At 32.4% G+C, this 25876-nt stretch overlaps 5 protein-coding genes across 7 annotated transcripts in view; 4 read left to right on the plus strand and 1 right to left on the minus strand.

Moving 5' to 3' along the window:
• Positions 1-626: 626 nt before the first annotated feature.
• On the plus strand, positions 627-9323 carry LOC117166363 (DNA-binding protein D-ETS-6). Its single transcript, XM_033350285.2, has 4 exons — positions 627-1305; positions 1518-1763; positions 7346-7610; positions 8818-9323. Exons 1-4 carry the CDS (start codon positions 1155-1157, stop codon positions 9134-9136), a joined length of 981 nt encoding a protein of 326 aa, XP_033206176.2. The 5' UTR covers positions 627-1154; the 3' UTR covers positions 9137-9323.
• Positions 9324-10585: 1262 nt separating this feature from the next.
• Positions 10586-11995, plus strand: RpS12 (ribosomal protein S12). Its single transcript, XM_033350284.2, has 5 exons — positions 10586-10656; positions 10791-10827; positions 11084-11218; positions 11460-11664; positions 11900-11995. The coding sequence occupies exons 2-5, from the start codon at positions 10811-10813 to the stop codon at positions 11966-11968; spliced, it is 426 nt and encodes a 141-aa protein (XP_033206175.1). The 5' UTR covers positions 10586-10656; positions 10791-10810; the 3' UTR covers positions 11969-11995.
• Positions 11996-12066: 71 nt separating this feature from the next.
• Zmynd10 (zinc finger MYND-type containing 10) lies at positions 12067-23910 on the minus strand. Its single transcript, XM_033350265.2, has 15 exons — positions 23199-23910; positions 20242-20577; positions 17401-17552; positions 16900-17277; positions 16725-16826; positions 16540-16659; positions 16219-16462; positions 15863-16137; positions 13732-13840; positions 13363-13649; positions 13067-13269; positions 12836-13005; positions 12616-12753; positions 12306-12538; positions 12067-12232 (listed from the first exon to the last, which is right to left on the minus strand). The coding sequence occupies exons 3-15, from the start codon at positions 17511-17513 to the stop codon at positions 12151-12153; spliced, it is 2454 nt and encodes an 817-aa protein (XP_033206156.2). The 5' UTR covers positions 17514-17552; positions 20242-20577; positions 23199-23910; the 3' UTR covers positions 12067-12150.
• Positions 14526-15994, plus strand: LOC117166361 (endoribonuclease Arlr). 2 transcript variants are annotated; one of them, XM_033350280.2, is made up of 3 exons: positions 14526-14897; positions 14965-15397; positions 15460-15994. In XM_033350280.2, exons 1-3 carry the CDS (start codon positions 14563-14565, stop codon positions 15715-15717), a joined length of 1026 nt encoding a protein of 341 aa, XP_033206171.2. In that variant the 5' UTR covers positions 14526-14562; the 3' UTR covers positions 15718-15994. The 2 variants fall into 2 exon arrangements, with proteins under 2 accessions (XP_033206171.2, XP_033206173.2); XM_033350282.2 differs by having other exon boundaries at positions 15476-15682.
• Positions 20845-25876, plus strand: part of Tps1 (Trehalose-6-phosphate synthase 1) — a 36161-nt gene continuing 31129 nt past the window's right edge. Inside the window, exons 1-3 of one of the 2 annotated variants that reach the window (XM_033350261.2) lie at positions 20845-20887; positions 21909-22049; positions 23905-24010. In XM_033350261.2, the coding sequence (XP_033206152.2) occupies positions 20860-20887; positions 21909-22049; positions 23905-24010 (275 nt within the window). In that variant the 5' untranslated portion in view covers positions 20845-20859. The remainder of the gene's footprint in view (positions 20888-21908; positions 22050-23904; positions 24011-25876) is intronic. The other variant, XM_076627506.1, reaches the window with a different exon arrangement.

Raw genomic sequence — 25876 nt, forward strand, 5'->3', positions numbered from 1 at the left:
CAAACGTAGATATTAATAATACTTATATGTACTTGAAATTTTAACAACCCTTTATGTTGGGTTATGTTGGGTAACCCTTATGTTATAAATAACATAAAATACTCCTAATTATCTCAACTTAACTAGTGCATCCCTAACTCATTGCACCAGAACACCTTTCTCAAAATCGACAGCTATTGCGAATTGTTAACTAACACTTGGAACATTCGATTCGTTGACCGTATTATTCAAGTGTCTATATCCGGGGAAACGGGAAACGTAGACCATCCGGTTTCTCGTTCGAAACTGATACAACGCAGGGTCAGTGGTGCTGCAAGGATTCATCGGAGAAATCGGCGAGCTCCGATGACGCACGTGGCTCGTTTCAAGGAAACGCATGAATCGACCGATGCGCGAGTCACAACGATTTCAACAGTGACTTACCTGCTGCTTTGCTACACATAAGAGTATTTTTGGATGATTGGAATTCGACGAAAATAATTTGAGAGCAATTCTGAAAAGTAGCATAACTCAAGTTTGATATTATTAAAAGAAAATAAAATCTAATATCAAAAAAAGATAAATGAAATTTTTTTTAAAAGAATATTTATAGATACGTATTCATGTTCGAGCAAAAATAAACAAATGTGATCAATCTTATTGATCGAGATGTATTACTTATATCTCTTAATCCAAAGTGTCAAGCTAAGAATGACAGATACAAGTTGAAGATTAGATTAAGAGGGCATACTCTAAAGTGTTATCTATGTACATTGTTAAGTACTTCAAAGAAGAATATCGATCCTAAAATATGGAGTGAATCGTAAAAATAAACGATCAGCTTATGTATATACCTACACTCTTACACCTACATATTGCATATGTATTCGATGAATCATGGACAGTTTGTGGAGATCACGAGTCATATAAGCTGGTCGTGGGAAATGAAACTGTATGACAATTTCTCGCGGACGAACCGAAAGATTGTATCAAGCAGTCGAATCGAAGGCAGATCAAAAGCGGATCGGCAAGGAAATAATTTTCGTATTACGAAAAACATGCAGAAAAAACACTCGAGGAAGATCAGATATTTTAACATACAAAATACAAATATATAGTTATTAAGAGATCAAACTTTCTTGTTTATTATCGACGAATGTACGAATCTGAAAAAAATGCGCGATTTGACGATATGTTGGCGAGCAAGTTTGAGATTTATGCCATCGGTTAAGAACCAATACGGATGTGGCAGCAAATTAAATGCCGTAAAAGGAGAAACAATCGAAGAAAACGATATGGAATCAGAGCCCGTGATGGTTCCATCTGGTAACTATTTTTATTTTCAAATGTATTATTCGTTGGAATAGACAAAGAGAGTATTTCGATGATAATTATAGGATTTAAATGATTATTGTTATCTACTATAAAAATACAACATATATTTGAAATCGTTTATCAGATTTTTTTTATCAGATAAGGAAGATATCCTTACTGAAAAAAAAAATTAATCGAAAGAATTAATATTATTACGCATTTAGATCCGTCGGAATGGAACTCGAACCACATCGCATCCTGGATTTCATGGTGCAGCCAGGTGTTTTCCATAAAACCACCACCGAGTACGACTAAATTTCCATCAACTGGCAAAGAGCTATTAAAATTATCGTCTGATTATTGGCAAGCTATTCCTGGTGGAAAAATTTTGGCACGACACCTTGGTTACCTTCAATTCCAGGCAACTGGTGTACAAACGCCGGATTTGTTGCAAGAGGAGAAAATTGATGGTAAGTAACCAGAATCGTAATATACGTAAAGCGTATAAATGTTCCATCTTTTCCACTCATATAACATGCTGTTTTTAAAACAAAGATTTTAACGATTGTAATAAATTTCAATATTCGAGTTATCGACATATGAATCAACAAGTGTTATTATACCGTATCAAGGTAAAAAGAGCATAAGTATTATCTTGATTCATAAAACGAACTATATAATATTATTCTCTATTATTTTTATTTCTAAGTATTTAGCTATAGTACCCTGATAAAGATTTGCTGAAATATTATTTACTGCTATAAAAATATTGCCATACACGTAAGTATTCAAGTATCGTCATTATATAAATTGCGAATTTTATAATAGGCTTTCGATATAATACCTGTTACATAATATTTATGCAATTAGTAACATATCCCATTTAGTAAATGATTTATTAGTTGTGCTCATAAGTAGAATATATAAAGCGGTGTTCGATATAAGTTCTTGTGTTTTTTCAAAGTTAGAAATTAACATATCGACGTCATTTATTATAATTCGTAAAAGTCGGTGTAACTGAGCAATACGGATTGAATTCCTGCAGTAAATCCTAATGACGCGCGATTCATGGAGCTTAGGGAAGGTTAATAGGGGTCCAGGTTGGATTGAAAGTGACCGGAAGAGGCTAACCGTTCCCTAGGGTAGGTCCTAGTCCACTGGCGAACACTTCAACCTTATCTTAGGTTTTAACGAGGGCGCGATCTATTAGAGATAAGAAAGGTCCGGCAGAAAAATAAATATCGTAGACGATAATAGTCTCGTTGCTCCCTTCGTTTATTTTTATCCACCACGGACTTCCGACTTAACGAAAACTAGATTTTCATCATTTGTATTATCGATTCTTTATTTTACCTTGATCACGAACAATATATTTAATTTCGTTTTTTGCGTAATTCTATCAAATCGAAAATAAGAAATTCAAATACCAAATAATCGAAGCGCAATTAAATTTTGTACGTATAGCTAATTTCGATCTTAAAAAAATCAAGCTTCGATCGTTAAGCTTGGAAACGAACTTTAAAAATATAAAAAAGGGAAGAAAAAATGAGAAGCATAAAGACACTTGAAAACGTGAAAGCAGATCTGACAGCAAAAAATCCTTACCTCGAAATTCATTTCACAGTGTCGATCAAATTCGTTCAAACTTCGTAACTAGTTTCAAAACCATAAAATCCAAATTCCATCAACCACGAAAATACAAAAATACGTTCATACAAATAATAAATTCAACTTCGTTGCCTCTGTAATTTTATCGCGCCGGCCATACGATCAATTCAATCAGATTTCACAGTTCTAAACGCGAAAGATTCAATTGCAGCACACGAACTTGGCAAACACCAGAGAAAGAATAAAAAGGAATAAACACACATGAAAACGTGGAGACAGAACTCGGGACAAAAAGTACTTACCTCTCTGACTTTGCTCGAAGCGTGCAAAAGTTATTCGCGTTAAAGCGTTTTGCGCGCGCGAGCAAGGAGCTGTAACTAGAGGTGATACGGAGTTGGTGTAAGAGAAAAAGAGCGATCCGCCTTTTGGTCGACGACGGATGAAAAGCGAGAAGAGGCAAGAGTCTTGGCAGTGTAAGCCTCCGAGATATATCGTCCGTTTGAATAACGTTGTAGGTGCTCTTGGGGCATACTCCGCGCCCGGCAGCGGCCGTTTATTAAACGAATCAGTGTTATCGTGGTGAGAGAGCTCTCATGAATAAACCATCGAGTGTTTAGGGCGGCGGGAAGGTGGTGGCACCGCCACCCTGGGGTTACGGCCTCGCAGTAACCGCTGCCACCCTTCTCCTTTGCCATCTACACTGTCTAGGGAGGGGAGAGCAAACTCTAACGGTGCTAGGGATGGTAAGCTCGCCACGGGGTGCGGCTATATTGTTTTCTTGATGAGCGCGAAACATCCCCCGAATCTCCCAGCGTATACGGGATAATTTCAGGCGTCATCGTCGTGCGCCGCGAAACTGAAAACGCCTTGAAACCTGCGTCAAGCGAAATCATCACCTTCCATATTGTACATCATTAGGTATATATATGTGTATATATATACATATATTCTGTCTTTCGTTTCTTTTTCTGGAAAGGTTACTGGGTTATCTGAAAAGGTGAAGAGAATCATTTATACGGATAGATTTGCGGTAATCGATCGAAAATGATCTTTATTTGAATAAGATTTAAAATGTTTGCTTACAAAGAATAACGTGGTCTGGACTTCTTTTTTCGGTCTATAAAATTCTTCCATAAATTTTTGGAAACCGATTGGAAGTTATTTGAAACGACGTTTTAAACAACGCTTTTGGAATTCTGAATTTGTATTGTATGGTATAGGTAACATTTATGCTTGGAGAAAATATAAATTAATAGGCTTATATAATTTTGGAAACCAGATTTCGCGCATACTTCTGAATTTACATTGCGAAAGCTGTCGGTGGTTTCAATTATTCATTTCGTTGTACGATAGATACAGGTATGTTATTTCCTTTTTTTATCATTTTGTTCAAGTGACACAGGTTTCGTAAAATTACATTTGATAAAGACAAGAAGAAAGAGAAAGGAAGGAAAGGATATCGAACAGTCAATCAAACTCCGAATAAGTAATAAATTCATGAAAAAGTCAGTTACAACTGTCGGAAAAGAACGAAAGTAGGCAATTATTTGAATCAAAAAATTTTTACAAATTTTTCTCTCTCTTTTTTTTAAAGAATTAGATTAAAGATGTATCCAAAAATGTAAGTATCTATCGATACAAAGATATAATCAGAAAAAATTTGAAAATGTCAAATTCTTTAAATTTGAACTTGATTATTAATTTTAATAGCTGTATCTTTAGGATAATGAGAAAGTGGTTGGAGTCAGTATTGTACAGACGTGTAAAAGCATTCCGTTCACGGGAGTCAGAGTGGGGGCGATAAGGGCTGAAATCACCGGGGGCAAAGGTCGCTCAGTTACTCTCTGTCCTCCGTCTGGTGCGTTTTATTCTGTGCGAATTCGCGCTTTATCGTTATCGCGGATCAAAATTTCGTACGATACGTCCATATATGTACACAAATTTGTGCGTATAAAGAAACGTCAACGAATACGTCACGTGGTTTATTTTTTATTATATTATTTTTATTATTTTCAATTAGGACCGTCTTTACTCCGTAAATATTTAAAATCGTACTCATTATCGCGGGAAAACTTTAAATTATCACTGATCCTTTAAATACACAATATTGTGATGTAGTGTATAGATACATAATAGGTACCGTTTTTTTCAATTTTAATGGAACGTTAAAGAAGTTAAAAGTGGTTAGATAAAATAACAAAAAAAGAAGAAAAATGATTCGGATCCAGGGAAATCGAATATTTATATTCTTTTTGATTCATGCGATACGTTTGTGAGTCAGATGTTATGGTATTTTAATTTAAAAATGGAACTTTCTTTCGCATAGATCACGTATCGTTATAATAAAATTTGTTATTAGAACAATCGTTTATGCTCATCGATCTCCAAATTTATGGCAGATTATCTTGAAAATAAATGTTAAATCTGAGTTAATATCGAAACAATTGGAAAATTAAATAACAAGGAAAGATGATTTTCGTATTACGTACCGCCGTAATGAGATTGATAACGTGCCAGCCGATCACCGTTGCTCACGCGGTGAAGGATTAGACGACATAGTTCGACGCGTAATGTGGAGGATTCAAACACATCCGTTGCATCTTCAGCAGGACACCAGATTCCATCCTTCGGCAGCTGCCATTCTTTACAACGGTATCTGTTACTATATAGCGTTAACTTTCTCGCGAATTAAAAATTTACGAAAATACCTTTTTCACATTCACAAAACTTTGTAGAGGAAGAGTTCACGAGAGAAAATTTAAGTTACTCTATTGAGTTAATCTATCAAATTCTGTTTTGTATGCTAATATTATAACAATTTACTTCATGTAAGTAATTTTTATAGATGTTTTCGTGGCGATTGAAATTAAATTGAAATAGGGTAAGGGGCGAAAATTTTGTCCGCGTGCCTAATTTCGTCCCCTGATCGATCCTTGTTGTTAGGTGTTCCAGCTTGTAAATCGCTTGGAATAGAAAATAGAAATGCCGCTGCTTAAGTCACGGAAAACAAAGGAATTCGTCGTTTCAGAGTCTGCTGTAACGCTTTTTCTTTTCGCGACACTAGTGCACTATATTATTTCTTAATATTTCAAGTCGTATTCCAACATTCAAAGTATGTAACTCTAGTACTTATTTTTGGCAGTGTGTAGTATAGTAGTATTTTTATATTCCGAACTGGCGATCTCGTTCTATCACCTATCGATTAGAGCTGACAATTATATTAAAAAATGGCTTTGTGTCTAATTTCATTGCTCTGCAGAGATACCTCAGGACGACATTATGAACGCGTGTTTCAGGAAGAATTTTGAAGTAAAGTCACCAAGCGAAAGCGAGGAAAATGAAAATGTGGTCTGTTTTATATGTGATAATCAATTTTCGAACGACATGAGGGCAGAAATGTGGGTTAGATGCACCGGGTGCTTCGAACGGTGCTACAAGCTATGCACATTTTATAATCTTTGTATAGATCCATCATTTGCCTCATATATATACAGGGTGTCCCTAATATTGATGGTAGAACCTGAAGGAGGTGATCGTACATGAGGAAATAAGTCGAAGATATGGAACGAATTTGTTTCATTCGAGGCTTTGTTTTTGAGAAAATCCGCTTTGAATTTCCTCTAGAGCACGCATGCACTTGACTATGTCGTGGTTTTAATGATATAAACATTTTTTTGCTAAAAGTAAGAGAGCGAGATTAAGAACATTTTCCTTAACAACTGAAAAATGCATACTGTTACATATATATTTTTTACTTTGTTCGTATGAACTTTTATGAAACATTGATTACGGATCTTCGTCACTAAGTTTCCAAGGTAATTATACAAATTTTCTCGGATTAAAAAAATTGATTTAGTTGTGGATAACTGCCAAAAATGTTTTCGAGGGAGAAAATTTAGGCACCTGAACCCAACGTGACTTTTAAGACACAAGATAGTAATTTTTTCAAATTACATTATTAAAACAAAAATTCTGACGGTAACAGATACAACACAATAAGATTGATAATAAAACGAAGAACGAAAATGAAACTTTATAAACATACTTGATAAATTACAACTCATTTGATTACACCGTATAACATAAAATTGTGAAAAAGAAGTTTACATCCTATAATCCGTAACTTATCACCTCACTAATATCATTAATTGATAAATTTTTTCTTAAGATGATCCTGATGCCGTCAAATCCCTTTAACCCTCCGTAGCTACCAAGATTCCTTCTTTTTCGTGCACTATAATTTCAAATCCCAACTTCGGTTAGATTCACAAAGAAAAGCACTGTTGAAACAAACATGAAATAAATTAAATACATAAAAGAAGAGAGGAGAGATAACAGGCAGTGGATGATCGCAACCATCGCTATACTCTCAAGGTTTCGACGAATCGACCTCGAGGAAATCACGGCCTGTTGGTGCATGCGTGTTTCTGCTTCTTGCCCGCAGAGAGGTTCAGCCTCCTCCAACGAACTTGCTCCCTGATTGGATCGACAGCTGGAGCTGTGGGTTCCGGGGCGGTCGGAGGCGGACAGGTTCAACTCTGGCAATTCCTGCTGGAGCTGCTTTCGGATTCGTCCAATTCATCCTGTATCGCGTGGGAGGGTTCGAACGGCGAGTTCAAACTTACCGATCCGGACGAAGTCGCGCGTCGATGGGGCGAACGGAAGAGCAAACCGAACATGAACTACGACAAATTATCGCGAGCACTCAGGTAAACAGAAATCTGAAGTTTCACTTACCTTCGTGACTTTCTTAAATCAAATGGAAATTTTATTCACGAGTTTTCTGATTTCTTATTTTTTTTTGTTACAAGTATGTTCATATGTATGTTTGAAGTGTATTAAATGTTTATATAAGTACTTACTACGGTGTAGATATTAACACTTTACCTATCGCTTACCATTGAAGTTGCCATTTACTAACGATCAACTTAGTTGGGCATGGACACGTCGCTAGTACCGGCCAGGCCTTATCTTTCGCGAAGCATATACGTGCCTATTTGTAAAACTCTATAACATTAAAATCAAAACGTGAGGGATTACTCGTTATGTCATTCTAATTTCTTTTGTTTCAAAGCAGTGTAATTTTATTATCGTTTATAATTGTCACGATAGCATTATTATATTTATCTTATGTAATATAACTATTTATAAACTAATATATGTATAATACTTTCAAATAACTACGCCACAATCTGACAGATTATCTAAGCAAAACTCTTCATCTTCATTTATCTTGAACCATGGTAAACGATAAAAATTTTTTAAATTTGCAAGGATATGAACGAGTTATTATACAGTTACTAACAAGCGAATATAAAATATAAAAGCTTCCAGTCGGTAAGTGTTGGCATCGGAAAACCGATGAATAGGTTATCGGCCGATAAGCGTTAGCATCGAAAAGCCTATTAGTAGGCTTCCGGTAGATAAAGTATTAAATATATTTACATTTACGCAGTAGATATGAAAAGCTGCCTATACATTTAGCGGAGCAAGATAGCTACTCCATTTGCTCTCCATTACTTCATCTTTAGTATTTTTTATTTTACTTTTAGAGTTATAATCCGTTATAGTTAGAGTTATAAGCCGTTAACCAATAAATCATGTAGTAATGGTGTTAATACTATAACACCCTATTCTATTTACATAGCTCGTATCTCGCTTATTGTTGGTCAACCTACAATACCTACAGCAATCTACATATATAATTTGAAATATGATAGGTACTTAAGTTCGTTCAATGAAAAGAATTCGTGTGTCCTACCTTCCCTATTGAAGGGAAGGTGTGTCCCATGATTACATGAAAAAGAATTAACTTACCTTACAGTTTTTATCGCTATTACTATTATTCACTATTACCTATCTATATGATTCGTTATTTTATTACTGTATTATATTTCAAAAGTATTTGATTCGCAGATATTACTACGACAAAAATATCATGACGAAAGTGCACGGGAAACGATACGCGTACAAGTTCGACTTCCATGGATTGATGATGGCTTGTCAGACTCAAGCTGGTGTCACGTTGGAGGCATCTCAATCGAGTCGAGGTACAGGCGCGAATTGTCACCCTCATCATACACATCATACTCATCATCTGTATCCGACAGGACCATCGAGTTCGCAACATCCATCGGCACCTCCACCACCGCCTCCACCACCACCGCCTCCACCACCACCGCCACCTCCGCCACATTATTGTTGGCCTTACCACAGATACTCTCCACCAACGTAGCATAAAGAATTCATTGTTTTTCATTTGTGACAACGTGAACAATTTTTTGTTAAGTTAGATCATGGGTAGGATATGCAATAGGCATATCAGTGCATAAAAGCAATTGTAAATTATACTGCTATTTTAAAGATTTTAAAGGAATAGATAATTTCCAACGTAATTTGGAAAGGTTATATAAACTTTTTGTTAAGCATTCAACGATAATTAATTATTAATAGATCTATTATACGCGTGTAATTAATGGTTCTTTTTAAGTGTAATATATAAGATAAATGTTAACTATAAAATAGGTATGTACAACAGATAAATTAAGTATCAAACTATTGTAGGTATAGTTGTTGGTAGAGAAGAATAAAATTACTGTATATATAAATATATTAAGATATTTAGATAAGTATACATAAAGCAATAGTGATGTCTCTGCTGAAGTTTTGGATAGGAATTGTATTTATATGCACTTCTTTAATGTTGGAATGTACAGTTTATAAGCATAATTTTTTATTTAATGAATGTTAAGATGCTTAACGGTTAGCTTAGGAAAATAAAGCCCTACAAAACTAAACATTTTAATTGTTCATTCTTTTCTATAATCCATCTCATTTTTTTAAAAAATGCATTCAAGTTTCATTCTATATTATAGGTGAGATATAGGACGGCATCTACAATAAAATAAATGAAACCTTTAATGGAACGTGAATTACCGACACAAAGAGGAAATGACAGTGCCCACGCAGTCATGGTTTTGGTTGTTCCCGGACTAGTGCTACACCATGCGGAGAAGTACTGAAGGGAACAAACGTTAGCATATACAAGAATTTATAAAATTGGGGATATACCCTGTGTGGTTGCTATTTAGTATATACAAGAAGCTATGTGTTCGCCTGGAGTCGCGTTCGTGATAGATCACGTCAATGAAAGTCGTAAATTCCCGTTACGATTAGATCATCGATGCCACGAACTTATCGATCCCCTATTTCATTTAGGATAATAGAGATGGTTGAACTGATTAAAACACTGGATTAACAGGTTACAATATATACTTTATTCCAATAACTTTGTAGACATAGACAGACAATATATTTAATAACGATTAAGAGCCCTAACAATAAAGTACAAATCCTTAGTTTTATGACAGTTCCCTAGGATTATTGCGGTCCGGAAGGATGGAGTTTAGTTGCACACTAGTATAGATAAGAATCTACTGAGTTCCACGCTACAAGACCCTATTTAATTATACGATTCTACGGAAAAGTTTATATCTATTTTTCTGTCTGACATAAAAAATTACAATTAATTTCATTATTGCACGATTTTGCCATTCTCATACTTATCTACAACTAGAACCATAAGTATGAACATTTATTTTCTCTCCAACCGAAAGTGCAAAATGACGAATTATGAACTTTTGGAAACATTCTATAGATGTCACTTATATTTCCTTCTCAGCCAATCAGAGCTAACGTAGACGTAACCTGAATATAACGTACTCAAACTCCATTTCTCTTTCTTCGTAAGAAAAGGTAGGTTGAAACACGCTGGAAGGCGATGACTTAGAAATCAATTTATTATAATACCATCAACATAATTTTTACGTGGAAATATCTTAAAACGTGAAGCTAGAATCAGAATCATTAATTTGATTTTATTATTTCAGCTCCTTAGTCCTTGAAAAATATGTCAGACGTTGAGAAGTAAGTGTTTTGTATATTTGTTACAAAGATATTGATATGAAGGTTTTTTTTATTTAAAACCTTAATTTAAAATTGTAAAAGTATCAAGTTACGATAGTAAACATTTATTACCCTTATTTCATAAACTTTTTTTGAATATTGATGTTTATTGAAATTAATTGTTTGCATAAAGTTATCATATAACCACAAAATCCTATGTCAAAAATTTTGTGTGGAGAGTTAAGTAAATAGACTGTAATTATATTTTTGTTCTTAGTGACGATGTACCTTCTGCAATGGCAGCAGGAGGTGCAATGGATATAAACACAGCCCTTCAAGAAGTTCTTAAAAATGCACTTATTCATGATGGTGTCGTACATGGTCTTCATGAAGCTGCCAAAGCACTAGACAAGTGAGTTTATTGAATGATTTACTTAAATAAGTTATATATATTTTCATGAAATAACAAATTTGCAAACCTTTATATATCATTATATGACTATATATTAGGATCCTTCTACTGAGAAGCAATCCGTTACAAAATTTAATAATGCTGTCTATAACCCTATTTGATATATTAAAAAATTACTCTATTCTATAGCCTGTGTAATATTAAAATTATATTTGTTTACATTTCCTTTATTATATTCTAGGAGGCAAGCCATGCTTTGCATATTAGCAGAAAATTGTGACGAACCTATGTATAAGAAACTAGTACAAGCATTGTGCAATGAACATCAGATTCCCTTTATCAGGGTAGACAATAATAAGAAACTAGGTGAATGGGCTGGTTTATGTAAAATTGACTGCGCTGGTAAAGCCCGAAAAGTTGTTGGGTGCTCCTGTGTTGTCGTAAAGGTATAAATTGTACTATATATAAAAATATAACTACCTTTTTAATATTAAATGCAATTTGCAAATTTAATGGTACTATGTGATGAGAGCAAAGGCTCCCTCTACTGAGAGAACCCATTTAATTAACAAATTATGATGTAATAATGCCTAATAATTGCCTGATTTTAATAATGTAATATTAGTAACTTAATTGTTTTTTAAAAATTTTTTCTATTAAATGATTCTTTTTTACTTTTAGGACTTTGGAGAAGACACTCCTGCAAAAGATGTGGTAATGGAATATGTGAAACAAAGCTCTGTACATTAAGATCTTTTAATTAAATATTTAATATAAGTTCGTACGTATTATTTATTTAATCCTAAGTATTTCTAATATTCGTATAATAGGGGAATTAATTTCAATACTTTTATATTTTTAATTTCTTTATTTCTAGGAAGAAATACTGAAAATGTAATCAAATATTCTTTTTCCAGACAAAAATTTCGAAATTAGTCTTTCTCACATTCTATGTTTTTTGTTATCTTGTCACAAATATTCTTATGCTTCACCCAATCTTTTACTTGACACTCCCTGGAATAATAGATCCGATATTGTTTTAGTAAAAAATAGTACTGTTTTATAAACATATGAAAAAAATCTTTACCTTCCACAGTACCAAACTTCTTTACATTTAGAACAACGTTTTTTTGCTTCTTCATGACATAAAGAGCATTCTTTAACATCAATGCAATCCAGTTTGTCCAAATCATATGCATCGCTTAAAATTTGAGCAGCATTTTTAATATAATCAACGTCTGTAGTGTATATAAATTTTGATTGATGTTTTGCTAATTTTTTCCACTTCTTATGATATTTCTCTATTATTGAAGATTTTATCTAGTAAAATATCAATTTGGTTATTTGCTTAATATTTTAAAAAATTTAAACAAATATTTTATTGGATAACTTTCAACCTGTGGTATAAGTTCCACATTTATTGCTCGCAATGCATTACCATTAGGTGATGATACACTTAAATAATTTAACCATCTTTTTAGATCTATTAAAGGTGAAATTTGATCCAGTACACATTCGTGTAAATATTTCTGTAACTAATGCGAAACATAATTTCTTTCCTTTGAACACAACACATATAATGTTAAACATATAATGCAATGTATAATGTTAAAATACTTTTAATAACTGAGAAAACCTATGATCAGTAATTTCATAATAAGGTGCACTTTTTGTATTAAGCAATAATTCCCTTAAACCAAGCCAAACTTGTCCTTCTATTTTAGAAATTTTTCCTTCTTCACTTGATTTTACTTTTTTCCAACCACTGTTATATATCATATTTTCACCTGAAGAGTAAACAGTTTTATTATACTCTGAATTTTCTTATACTTATGTAATGATAGTTACCTTTACTTTCCTTTTTCCACGGATGTCTTTCAATGAGTTGAGCAAGTAAATAGGGCACATCATGAGTAGCTAACAATCGCGATAATACACACAATGGTAAACTATCTACGTATTCGGCCAAGTAACGGAGAATCGAAATGCAACGTATACCAATATCAAATTCAAATTCTTTCTTTTTCTCAAATATTTCTTCAAGACATGAGCTAATTGCAACAATTACTACCATTACTACTCAGCATGTGGAATATTACTTTCTTACTAAAATGACATAAAAATTCGAGTGTCTGTTCACTTACTTTGGGTCTCTTACATTTTCATAAATTTCGATGACAGGCATATCGAGGAGTAAAGATACAGATTTAACAGCATAATCGACGAGGTCAAGAGCAGAATCATTTATAGTTTCTGCACTTTCACAATGAAACAACACGTTTTCTAATAGTGAAACGGCAATATCTTCGTGATAAAATACAGTGTAAAGCATAAAAGTATTTTTTGGTTCTTCATTTATTTCGATCAAAAGTGGAAATACTTTATGCTTCCATATATCAATTTGTATAGCTTCGTATATAAGGACAGGAATCTATACGGGAAGAAAGTAATATTAACATAACAGATAGTTGCATGTTTTATTAAAATATATCTTATTAAAAGCCTTAATATACCTTTTTAAAAGAAACAAACCATTCCTTAGTACTTTCTTCTCGTAAACCGCTAATTTCTAATACGCTTTGTTGATTTAATAACATCAACTTTTTATGAAATTCAAACCAGCTGAAAATAATGCTCAAGTTATAGCTATATTGTGTAAGAAATATTTGTAATGTTTAAGAGAATTAACCCTTTCGTTCCAATATCTTCAAGTTCCGAAATTTGTAGATGTTGTATATATAATTCAATTTCCCACGGCGAAATTATATATTCCATTCGATTTGACATTTTTATGATTAAAAACGCACTATCATAAATGAATGTCAACCATTTGTAAACAAAATTCGTATTCCGTATATTCGATACCCTGCAGTGATTATTGCATATATATATATAGTTTTTAAGTATAACGTTAGAAAATTACAATACAAATGGTTTTAACTGAATTTTAATGTTATATCAATATTTTAAAATAATTTTCTTTTTAATATTAATCATATTCTACTTATGTTTTACTTACCTTTGAACTATAAGATTTACACCTTAAAAATAGATACCTTTATTTATTTAAGGTTTTTTACACAAATTTTTTAATTTTCGTACAACTTTCTTGTATAATAAATTACATAATAGTCATTACACATTATAAAAATTATCAATTATTCAATTTAAAATTAAGTGGAAACTTCCACTTTTTATTTTTTAAATCTTAATTATCAGTATATATGATCTTTATTTTACATTGAAATATGTATAATAAATATAAGATTTTCAAATAACGAGGAAACATTTGACATAACCTATATTGTTTACTATTTAAAACTAAAATATGTTATTTTAGAAAAATGTTAAATAAGATGTTTCAAATTTCTGTTTACATCCTAGCTATATTAAATATTTCAGGCATAAGTCCTTTCACAACTTATCAAATAGGCGGTAATTACAAAACAGAAATAAAACAACATTTAATTATTTATTCATCTTATATATCTTTATGTATATTTGTTCGTCTCATTGATTTTTGTACTGCTGCAAACGTGTCTTTAACAAGTGATGTAGAATTAATGATGGTATCAGAAGAATTATTTAACAAGTCTTCTGATGAATTATTCAACCATGTGTATATAAATTATCAAGGAAATATGAGCTTTAAAAACTTTACTGATAATGCTCCACAAAGGTATTTTCTATTTCTAAAGGTATTTTTTGTTAATAATTTCAAACATAATTAGTTTTTATAACTTTAGGTTGTTAAATATATCGACCAAAATATTTTTAATACCAACAATAAGATCTCTTGTAAAGTTATTTGATAATTATGAATTGGATACTTATGAGCCAGAAGTCATAACAAGGGAAGAAGATCTAGAAGAGAATGAATTTATTGATAATTTAATGGAAACAGATATAATTTCACATGTTATGTACTTTTTGTCAGTCAAAGGGTTCTTTAAAAATGACATGCGAGTTTATAAAGATATTTTAAAACAAATTTGGTTTCATTTATATTCTCGGAGTAAAAATATAAATGGTACTTCTGGATTTGAACATGTATTTATAGGAGAAAGAAAACCACGTAAAGGTATTATAGGGCTGCATAATTGGATTTTCTTTTCCCATGGAGAATTATTAAAGAAAATTAATTATTTTGGATTTGGCCATAGTAAGGAATTTGTTAATGTAAGTAGAAATGCAAATTATAAATTAATAATATTCATTAAATCATTTTAAAACAATTTTAGAAAGCTGTCATTTTAGAAATATATTTCACTTATATTGGAAAACGTAAAAGGTCATCCATGTTCATTGGAACCACTCCAGAATTAGAAATAGCCCTTTATACACTTTGTTTTTTTACAAGACCAAATAAAAGGTGTCAATTGTCTTTTGGAGGATTTAAATTTTATGTTCAGACATACATATTACAAAATAATGGTACAAAGTTTATTGGAACTGCTTTCCCTATGTTTTCCTATATTAAACATAAATCAAATAAGTGACCAAAAAATATAAAAGTAGAATATTTTATTTTTCTAAAACTCAGAAAAGGTCCATTAATTACAATGATAAAATACTATATATACTTTTAAAATATAAATAATGATTTATATAAAAAAATATGCAGTAGTTATAGGAACTCCTTAGGTAAGATCAATCACACTACTATTGTCTTCAATGTCAGATATCTTTTTTTTGGTATTATTTCTTTTTCTTTTCTTTGATATAGAACTATTTGAGGATTTATTGTTATGACTTGTATGTGAAACGTTTATATCATCTTCTGACAATTTAAATCTCTTAGACTCTACCGAATAATTCTTGGAGGAGTTACAATCTATTAAATCTAGTTCTAAATCACTTGTATCATTATCTGTCTGACAATCCTGTATTTTTTGTTGTATGGTTTTAGCATTGCATATCTATAAAAGAAATACATGATAAATGTAATTAACCATTGATTTTGATTTCTTTCATTAGTATTATTCTATTCAATTTCAAACCTTTTCAGTTTTTTGTTTAGTAGTGCAATTTGATATAGAATTTTTATTTGAGATGTCTTGACTGTGTTTTTTTGATGTTTCAATTGGATTTTTTATAGAAATATTGTTTACATCTTCTGCTATTTGGATTTCTAATTTACTATTACTCTGCTCATTGATGTCAAGTATCTCTTCTAATTCATTAACTCGTCTTTGTAATGCTATATTTTTGCTCTCTGAAAATGCTAGCTTTTCTTCTAAGTCCCTGAGGTGATAATAATATTGGTATATAATATCCGTTCACATAAATTACCACATTGAATAGATTTTTTAAAATCTTACATTCGTTTTGACTGTTCTAATGAGGTATTAGATTTTGTATTAACTTTAGAAAGTTCTTCTTGCAGCTTTTTAACACTCATGCGTAATTGTTTACATTTATTAAATCTTCCAATTAATTCTCTGCAAATATAATATGTTAATAATAGTATAATAATTTTTAAAACATATTCTCGAACATTACTAACTTTTTCATGATAGAAATATACATAGTAAGTGTTTGAGGATCTTTAGTTTTTCCAACCATTTTACTAACATCACTGATAGGAGCATGTAATAATACTTGTATTCTGAAACATGCAAAAAATTGATATAGGTAATAATATAAAGTATATGATATATGTACATGTAATAATTACATACGGCCTAAGGTCTTCAATCTTATTTTTTAACTGACTAATTTCTCTCTTTAGATTATCACAGTGAGAACTCTGTTTTTTGAAATAATTTATTTGCTCCTTCAAAGCATGTATGGCTGCATTTTTTTTGTTAATCTCACTCTCTACTTTTCGAACTTCTTGCTTTAAGCCAGCGTTTTGTTTTTCTAAAGTGACATTTTTTGAGGAATAATATTGGATGTCCTTTTCCTTTAACAAAATTTGAAATTTCAATCTGTCTACTTTTTCTTGCAATGTCGAGCCTTGAGTCTCAACTATCAGGTCATTGCTTGAAAATGTAAAATAAAGCCTATGAATTTTACTCTGTGTAACTTTCTCCCTACATTGTGGACAGCTTTTTGATCTGAAAGTAACAACTTACAATTATGAATATTGTCATGGCAAAAAAATAAATTTGAAAGTTTATACACTTTTACACTCTCTAACAAGGTGTTTCCTGTTCTATTATTTTTTAATATTTGTTCACCTTTCAAGCCATGACGTTAAACAATGCAGATGAAATACGTGTCCACATCTCGTATAGAAAATATCATCAGACTGTATTAATTGATCGCTACATATAGAGCAAATGACATTCATTTTACATCAAAATTTCATAAACAATGATCATAGAAATACCTGTCAAAGATCAGTTTACGTTTAGTTTATTATTACTGTTTACAAAGTTTTAATGTTAATCTAATTTAAAATATCAATCTAGCATAAATACATTTGTTATGTTCTTATTCGAGATGACTTAAGTTTCAAAAGGGTTATACATGTGCCATCAAACTATATAGCCCGAAACATCATTAGTAGGATGTCCGTTTACCCCACAGATACTTTTATGAAGTTTAAATTTACTATTTTTGCAAATGAATTTATCACATATGTAACTTTGCTTATAGAACGACGCTTAAATTAACTGAATACATGTTGTGTATTGAATATGAAAATAATTATATAGTAGAAATATAATGGAAATTAATATATTAATATATTAACTTAGTTTTTAAAAATGAGATATATGATTTTCTGTACAATATCAACATTGCATTTACAAGATCTAAGTAATTTAAATTTCAATCTAAGTAAACTATTACTTTTATATAATAATCGTTATTATTGTTAAAGATAAATTCGATCTCTTGTTCCTTACTGAAAAATATAATGTAAATAAAGATACAAATGTAACAACTTCTTTTAATATCTGTACATGCAATTAATATTAGTTTTATTGTGTCATTTATGTCACAAAGCAATATGAAGATCCTATATTTGTAAATAGAAATTTGACTAGAGATAGAAAAATTTGCAACGTTTCCTAGGGAATTTTCTATGGTTTCTTGTTTAGTTGCCAGTCATATTGTAGGCCATAACAATCGATTCGGCTTGCAATTTCAGCTATCCGAAACTTCGCGAAGAAGGAACCAGTTACCAGTGGTACCTTCTCGAAAGAACGTCTCTCGTAAAAACACTAGCCAGTACCGGAGGATTGCCGGTATACATGTGAGTGCGCGAATTAGCATTGAACTCTTTAACAAAATATTGTCAACTTGTAGTGTATAATTAATAGTCTATTTAACATTGCCGTTTATATATAATAAAACGAGGAAGCTTGTCTTTTTGAGGTGGGTGCCAATGTCGTCTTAACTCGGATAAAGGTGTATGTACTAAGTTGACAATAGCAGATCGATTTGAATTAGGTACACATCTCGAGTTTCACGATTCTGTCATTCTATATGTTCTATTGTTTTTGTGATCATTTGTATGTATATTAATCATTCGGTGTAATTGTCATCGCTTTTTACTTTGAAATATTCAGCGTGCTAGATGTCAGCCATTTGTTGGTTAAACGATTCTTTCGTGAGCGTAAATTCAACGGCAACCGCATTTATGATACAGATTTAAATAACTATTCTATTTGAAGGATCTACGTTCTCTGTATGTATATTGTCGAAAATGCAATAAAAATACAGTAAAAATGCTCTGAAAAAGAATATTTTTCGTAATTTATGGCAATTGCTTTATTTGAAAAATTGAATTATATTAATGCAATTTTTCAATGATTACCAGCATAGCTTGTATTAATTTTTTGTATATTATATTTTTAACATAAACGCAGTTGAATCTTTGGATTATATTTTCATTGCTTATTACATTAATTCTTTTTCGCAAAAAATCTATTTTTAATATTTATTATTAGAAGAACTGTTTGCAATTATAAAATAAATACATGAAACAAACATCTATAATTGATATTCATATTCAAATTCAAATTTCTTTGATTTTTTAATTATATTAAGTTATCATCTTTGCGTAAATTTAAAAGATATTAAATATTGTGGATTTAATAATATTAAGAATTTTACGCTGCTTCATATATACAATGAAGTCAGTGACTTGTAAAAAGTTAAATATTTTTGTGCTATACGTTTATTGTTTGCATATATTTTTAACCTACTTTGTATAGTAGCAAAAAATATACATACCGGTTTCGCGCTTATATTCGACGCACATGCTATGTCTACCGAATTACACCGAAACTTGTCGAATTTTGCCGGATTTTTACGAACTATTACGACGGGACCCGAAATTCTTGATAGAAATCTTATGGAATCAGAAGGAATTACTATTTCTTGTAAAAAATATAATTGCATTAATAACTACAGTTTTCTTCCTTATTTATAACTTTACGTAAATATGTTGTGTGAGTAACTCCATCTATGGAGGAAGGTAATAAAATGTTAATGTCGCTTTTGCCCTATCCACGTGTTTTTGCAAACTTGACATTTCTGACATTGCTTTTTTACCACATTATTACTTCGGTACATTGTTATGAAGTAATAATATGTAATGTAGAACGTTATAAAACATATTATACACCTCAAAACATAACAAAAATTTAATTAATTGTACAATACATTATTTTGAATAATAAGAACAGTTTGCATCCAAAAATTATTAATGTATATTTATTTCTTTTAAACAGATAAATGAAATGAAAGTTATATGATTGTTCTGAATAGTCTACATACAACATTATTTGTTTGATTTTGCTTTTTCAGTATAGTACTCTAAATAAATCGACAAAAATATTGGAAGTGATTATTGAAATCAGTGAGACTATTGTCGTGTATCATTTAATTGTAAGTATGGGAAATATTAGGTAATCAAGAAAGGTTATGCCGTTTTAAATTTATAGAAATAAACCTAGAAACGGCACGGACTTTCTTGGTTACCTGATATTGAAGTATGTTGCGTAATACGTATCCCGGTGCGCAAAAGTGTGCGAAAAATATAGATTTATGTTGGTATATGTACATACTTTAAATAGAGTAAGTTTAGACGATGATGCAGCGTCTAATTTCCAACCATGCGTCATTGATTTTTACCAGTTCCTCATGGTCGAGCCGGGCATACAATACGATCAGTTGTGTATTGTTCGCAACGCGACACTTGTCTCTCAACTAGTTAAATTCCAACGGAACGATTTTTTTTAGAATGGAGTAAAACTTGGACCGCGTGCGCGACGCGTGCCAATTTTCTTCATTATCCTCTAACTCTAGCTTCTTATTAGCTAACACCAGCACGTGACGATAACGTGATGATAACGTCTTTTTTATCCCTTGCTCCTTCGAGAAACGTCAAGACAGTATTTCAACTGAAAAGTTCGGGATTCTCTGTACAGTCAGGCAAATTAGTTCAATTTATAGCGGTTCACGATAGCACTTGAACACTTATCGTTTATGGAACATTTATATTATCATGATTATATCGATAAAATTTGAAACCGGTATGAAAATATATTAGTATGTTACAAGACGTTTATTGGAAATATATATTTAGTAAGAAATTAGTATACGATATGAATAATAGTCTTAAATGTATAATTATTAATTAGTGATAAAGATGGTCTCAGTAAATATTGTGATGTACTAATATAATGAATAATTATTTGTTCAAATACTTTGGTAAGTTCTGCGTGCAATAAGTATTTTCTAACTTCTACATGTTTACATTTTTAAATTCATTTTAAATTTTACTAATATAATTATGCTAGTCGTGTTCCGTAACATTGTTAATAAAATCCCGAAATGTATAATACATGCAATGTATTCATTAAAAGTTCGCATAAGTGTTCTAATACTTTCTTGAGCCATAGTACATTTCGCTAGCAAAAATGATTCTTAAACGACTTAATTATTTAATTACGTTATTTAATTAGCGACATTTAAATGACTTATACTAGAAGCGATCTTACAATCGGTACGATCTCAGTTACATAGTAGAAAAAATATATCTAATTAAATTATGAAATTGTGGATCCCATGATAAAGATTTTTATAGTATTATAAAATACTGTAAACATTTTCGGTTGCTTTTTATATGAAAATAAGTCAAGATATACTAGATCATTTTTTGTTTTCATTATGAGTCCTGCAATTACAACATTAATATCGGTTGAGCAAGATGAGAGAAAAAATATCTGTAAAAATGTTCACTATCCTTTTCTTTGTTCGATTTGTCAAGTTATAGTAGCGGTAATTTTAATTTACGTTACTAGAATTTAGCTACTGATTATAGTTATAAATATCTGTTCTCAAGGTTCCTTTGTCGTGACAAATTATCTATGAGGTTTAATTTCCATTATTTAAATAGTGACAACGATTACGGATTTTTTAAATAGTGATTTTTCGAGCAGCTTACTCGAATTTGTATTATCGCCGTGCTCAGAGATAATATGAAATTATGTTCGCAAAAGTAAATATTTTTCTTCGTAAACAGTGAATTTATATTATTACTTATTATACGTTGGTTCTCCAGATTATTGGACGAGTACGTTGTAGTATGAAATCTTATTCCATTACAAATTTTCTTATTGGAGAATAGAAACTGCATGAGTAAACGAAGAAGAATATGAAGATAGTAGTTCCATAGTATTAATTTTTATTATTTAATTTTTTCCATGCCGTTGGAATTCTCTGTTACTAGTCATGCTTCTCCAAACACTGAATAAAACTGTACGAAACATATTGCCAGCATGTAGACATAATCTTTTTATCTCGTTTATTTCGGGTAAACGAGAAATGCATGCAACTTTGTCCAAGCTGACCTCAAATATTTACCAGGAAGGTACGTCACATTGAAACAATTCGATTGGTACTTATCTACATGAGAGATACGTGCCTTAACGGCATAGGTCAGAATGTCAAAGCTTCCCAATTTTACCCACTATAGATTTCAACGCCTTTCTGCTTACAGTCATTCTGCTAGTTACGTAATTGCCCCTTTAATCGCTGCTTCATTCGACTTTAGTCAAAGGAAAACAACTTGCTAAGTACTTATACGAGGACCGATTAGAAATTCGATAAAAAATATAATGTAACAATTGTAACACATGTAATAATCGTGTTACCTAAATATCATTATTTATCCTGCAAAAACGTAATCAGCATCCGCGTTACATCGGCCGTTTTCATCGGTCGGTAACAGAGATATATACATTTTTCTTTCATACGATCTAAACGAAAAAAAAAAAAAAAAAAAACGAAAAAGAATAGCGATTGATCTGGTTCACAGACAGTCTGCTTGTCGTCGAGTTCCGCTTGAATTGGCATTGGTCGGTCCCGTTTCGGTATAACATAGGCTGTGTTTAACGCGACACAACAATAATATAGTAATACCGGTTATTTGTCACGTATGTACATGTTGACAACTGGATGCCGGTACAACGTGTACAGCTGGTCACGACGTCGCCGACGACGTACATGATGTCCCATTAGCGAGTGTTATCCGAGAATTAAAAGATAAGAGGAGATAACCCTGATCGTCTGTCACGACACGCGACGACACGCTGCGTCGTCATAGAAAGAGAGGAAGAAAAGAGGGGTAGGAAAAAAGAGGGAAAGAGTAGAGTGAAGAGGGAGGCGCTGTATCTGTATGTTTACATATGATTACGCTGGGGTAGTGTTTTTGAATGCAGAGATGGTAACGGTGGTAGTGACGACGACGACACTGATGATGATGGTGGTGGTGGTTGATTGCACGAGGGGAAACCGCGGTATAGTCAAAAGGTCGCGGCCCCATCATTGATACTATCGTAGAAAGAGACTTTGGACCAATTCCTCGCGACGGCTAACACGAATAAACTCAGGGGAACGCGGCGTTATTACTTCAGTGTTACTTTGGCCACGCACCGCGGCACAGTCATACGGACCAATCAACCGCTAGAGGATTTTTCTTCCTCTCTTTCTCTTAAGCTTTCACTTATTCCTATTGTACCTTTACCCGGTGTAAATCGATTTGCGTTACTCCCTCCATTATAGTCTCCCCCTTCTTACTCGCCCTCTGTATTATTTCTGTCTTGTATTATTCTTTGTTGTCGCTGTGCATCCGAACCGCCCTTAAGGACAAGATAAAGAGAATCAGTCACTGTGAGTTAATCACGTATCTCACGGATAATCAGAGTTCACGATAGAACCAAAAAGAAACGCTTGCTCACCACTACTTAAACGCAGAGCGAAAAAGAAACAAAGGAGAAGACAAAAAGGGCAAAGAGCAAGCGAGATATCAAACGAAACCGAAAGACACGGTTCTGCACGCGGGCACGCGCCATCCAGTCGCTTTTAAAGCGCAGCTGTAAAAGGAACGACACGAGGAACAGTGAAAAGTGTCATCTCGCGCGGCGCTCGACGACGAGGAGAGACAGACTACTAGCCAGATCGACCGTCTAACTGGCGCGGTTCTCCTTCGACTTCGGTTTCGCATGCACACGTGATCGCACGTGACACGCGACACTTGGTATAGCAGAACAGCGCTGTCGAACCGGTGACCGTGCGTATAGAACACGAACCGAAGAGAAAGAGGAGAGATCCTCGTGTGTGGAGTCGCGCGACACTTATTACTTACTCGCGGTGTCATTTTTTCCCTTCTTCTACGGAACACACGGTTTGCAACAGTTGATCAGAGAACATCAAAATGTCTACAGAACCCGGTAGCTTCTCCTCCAACGGGAGCATGATCGTCGTGAGCAACAGGTTGCCGTTCGTGCTGAAGAGGAATGAGGTGACCGGTCAGCTGGAACGCAAGGCCAGGTTAGTAGTATGCCAGAGAAGCTTTTCTCTTTCTCATTTTATTCTCTTATTATCTTTCTGTTACCTTCCTTTTTTCTTTGTCTATGCACTTCATTAGTCACGCCTCACTTATTGTTTCGTTTTCCCACTATTTACCTGTCATGCACGCGCGAACGCGCTTCGTCGTTGCACGATAGGTACACGCGTGGGTGCATGTTACTCGCGGTCGTTGCAATGCGACCTGACCGCGGATGGAGCGTGATATTACCTCATCGTTATTTAACGTTTCCTCGATTACCCTGATCTTTTATTGTCATTTCTTATTTTCATACATTTCTTCGATTTTTCTCGTTTTATTTCGCATTTGTAACCCTTTGCTTTATTATGGATATCGAGTTGCCAGTGTGATAGTTACAAATTTGTATTTTTAATCAGATTTTTAATTCCCAAATTCACATACAATTTCAATTTTTATTTACAAAATATAATATTTTAACGTTTAACATTCCAACTTACCGCTGTATTTGTGTAATAAATATTTAATTTCAATTCGTAAAGGATGGAAAATGTGAAAGAGTCGATCGCGATTAAGATATTGATTTGCGATGTAGAAGCGTCGATTGCAGAGCGTTGTGTTATTGACAGATTTGCAGGATCAACAAAGTCTATAGTATTCCTCTAAATGAATATGCAATAGTGCGGTAATTTATTCCGTTGCGTAAACAAGCCAATAGAAATATCGACGGAGGACTGTTGACGCAAAGCAAGGGCAAAACAGGGACTCGTAGATTCCCTATTTGTATCAATATTCAATATAGCTACTAAAAATATTTTTTCATATTTTACGGTCAAATATCTGATGGAAGATACTGTTGGACCGTTTCTATCACTTTCTTTTACTCTAATTGTTCGAAACGATTAGCGAATCAAGAAAAGATTAAATTGAAGAAAATTGATTAATTGAATTGATCGAAGACGATAGATCATTTAATGTAATCAGTTATTAAATCTATTTATCACATTGAATCTTTATATCATAAGTGAAGTTTCCTTCGGTCGATTTTAGCAGTGGTACTGTTAACATGCTAATTGGACGTAATCGATAGAGTTCAATAAATTGTCATGTTTGTATACTGTTAAGAGCAGTTAGTGTGCCTTTTATTTCACTGATGGACTTTGCTCAAGTACAAGATGTTCTTATTGTTAGTACAAGATTACAAGTATGAATTAAATGAATAATATAAATTCATTTAATTATAAACCAATATAGGCAATTTGTGTTTATATTGCTAATTATTTGATATATTTTCTCTGTCAGTTATATTCAAATATAGTGAAATTACTAAAAAGATATATTAAAAGTAATATAATATAATATTTATTGCACATCATATTTTCAAAAATATGACAATATTACAGAAATAATTCCAAACGTTTGCTCAGATAAGTGCTTGTGCATAGACATCAGTAGATTAGACCATTACTATTAAGTCCTTCGCTGTCGGAGCATGTCCCAATACTGTATGTAGGTTAGTAGATTACATCGTCACAAGTCAGCCCTTCGCAGTTTCAGTAGAGTGTGACATTCTATTCCAACTGGTACACTTGATAAGTCATCAGAAACTGTTTAATTTTAATGTTCATATTTCAATTAATAGTATCCCTACGTTGAAATATTTTTATCAAGTTAAATTATAACGCAAGAGAATATGTTTTAAATATATATTATAATCGACTACAAAGGGCTAAAAATACTAATGTATTCAATCGTATAGATTCCCATTCATCATCTGATTAGTTATAATTTTCCACAGCGTCAGATCATTTTTTATGTAACATGTTTCTTTTTATAACGTCGTCGGATGTTTTATGAACTTCTCTTAAGTA

The sequence above is a fragment of the Bombus vancouverensis genome, chromosome 2 (genome assembly GCF_051014615.1).
Source record: "Bombus vancouverensis nearcticus chromosome 2, iyBomVanc1_principal, whole genome shotgun sequence".
In the NCBI taxonomy this organism is placed as follows: domain Eukaryota; kingdom Metazoa; phylum Arthropoda; class Insecta; order Hymenoptera; family Apidae; genus Bombus; species Bombus vancouverensis.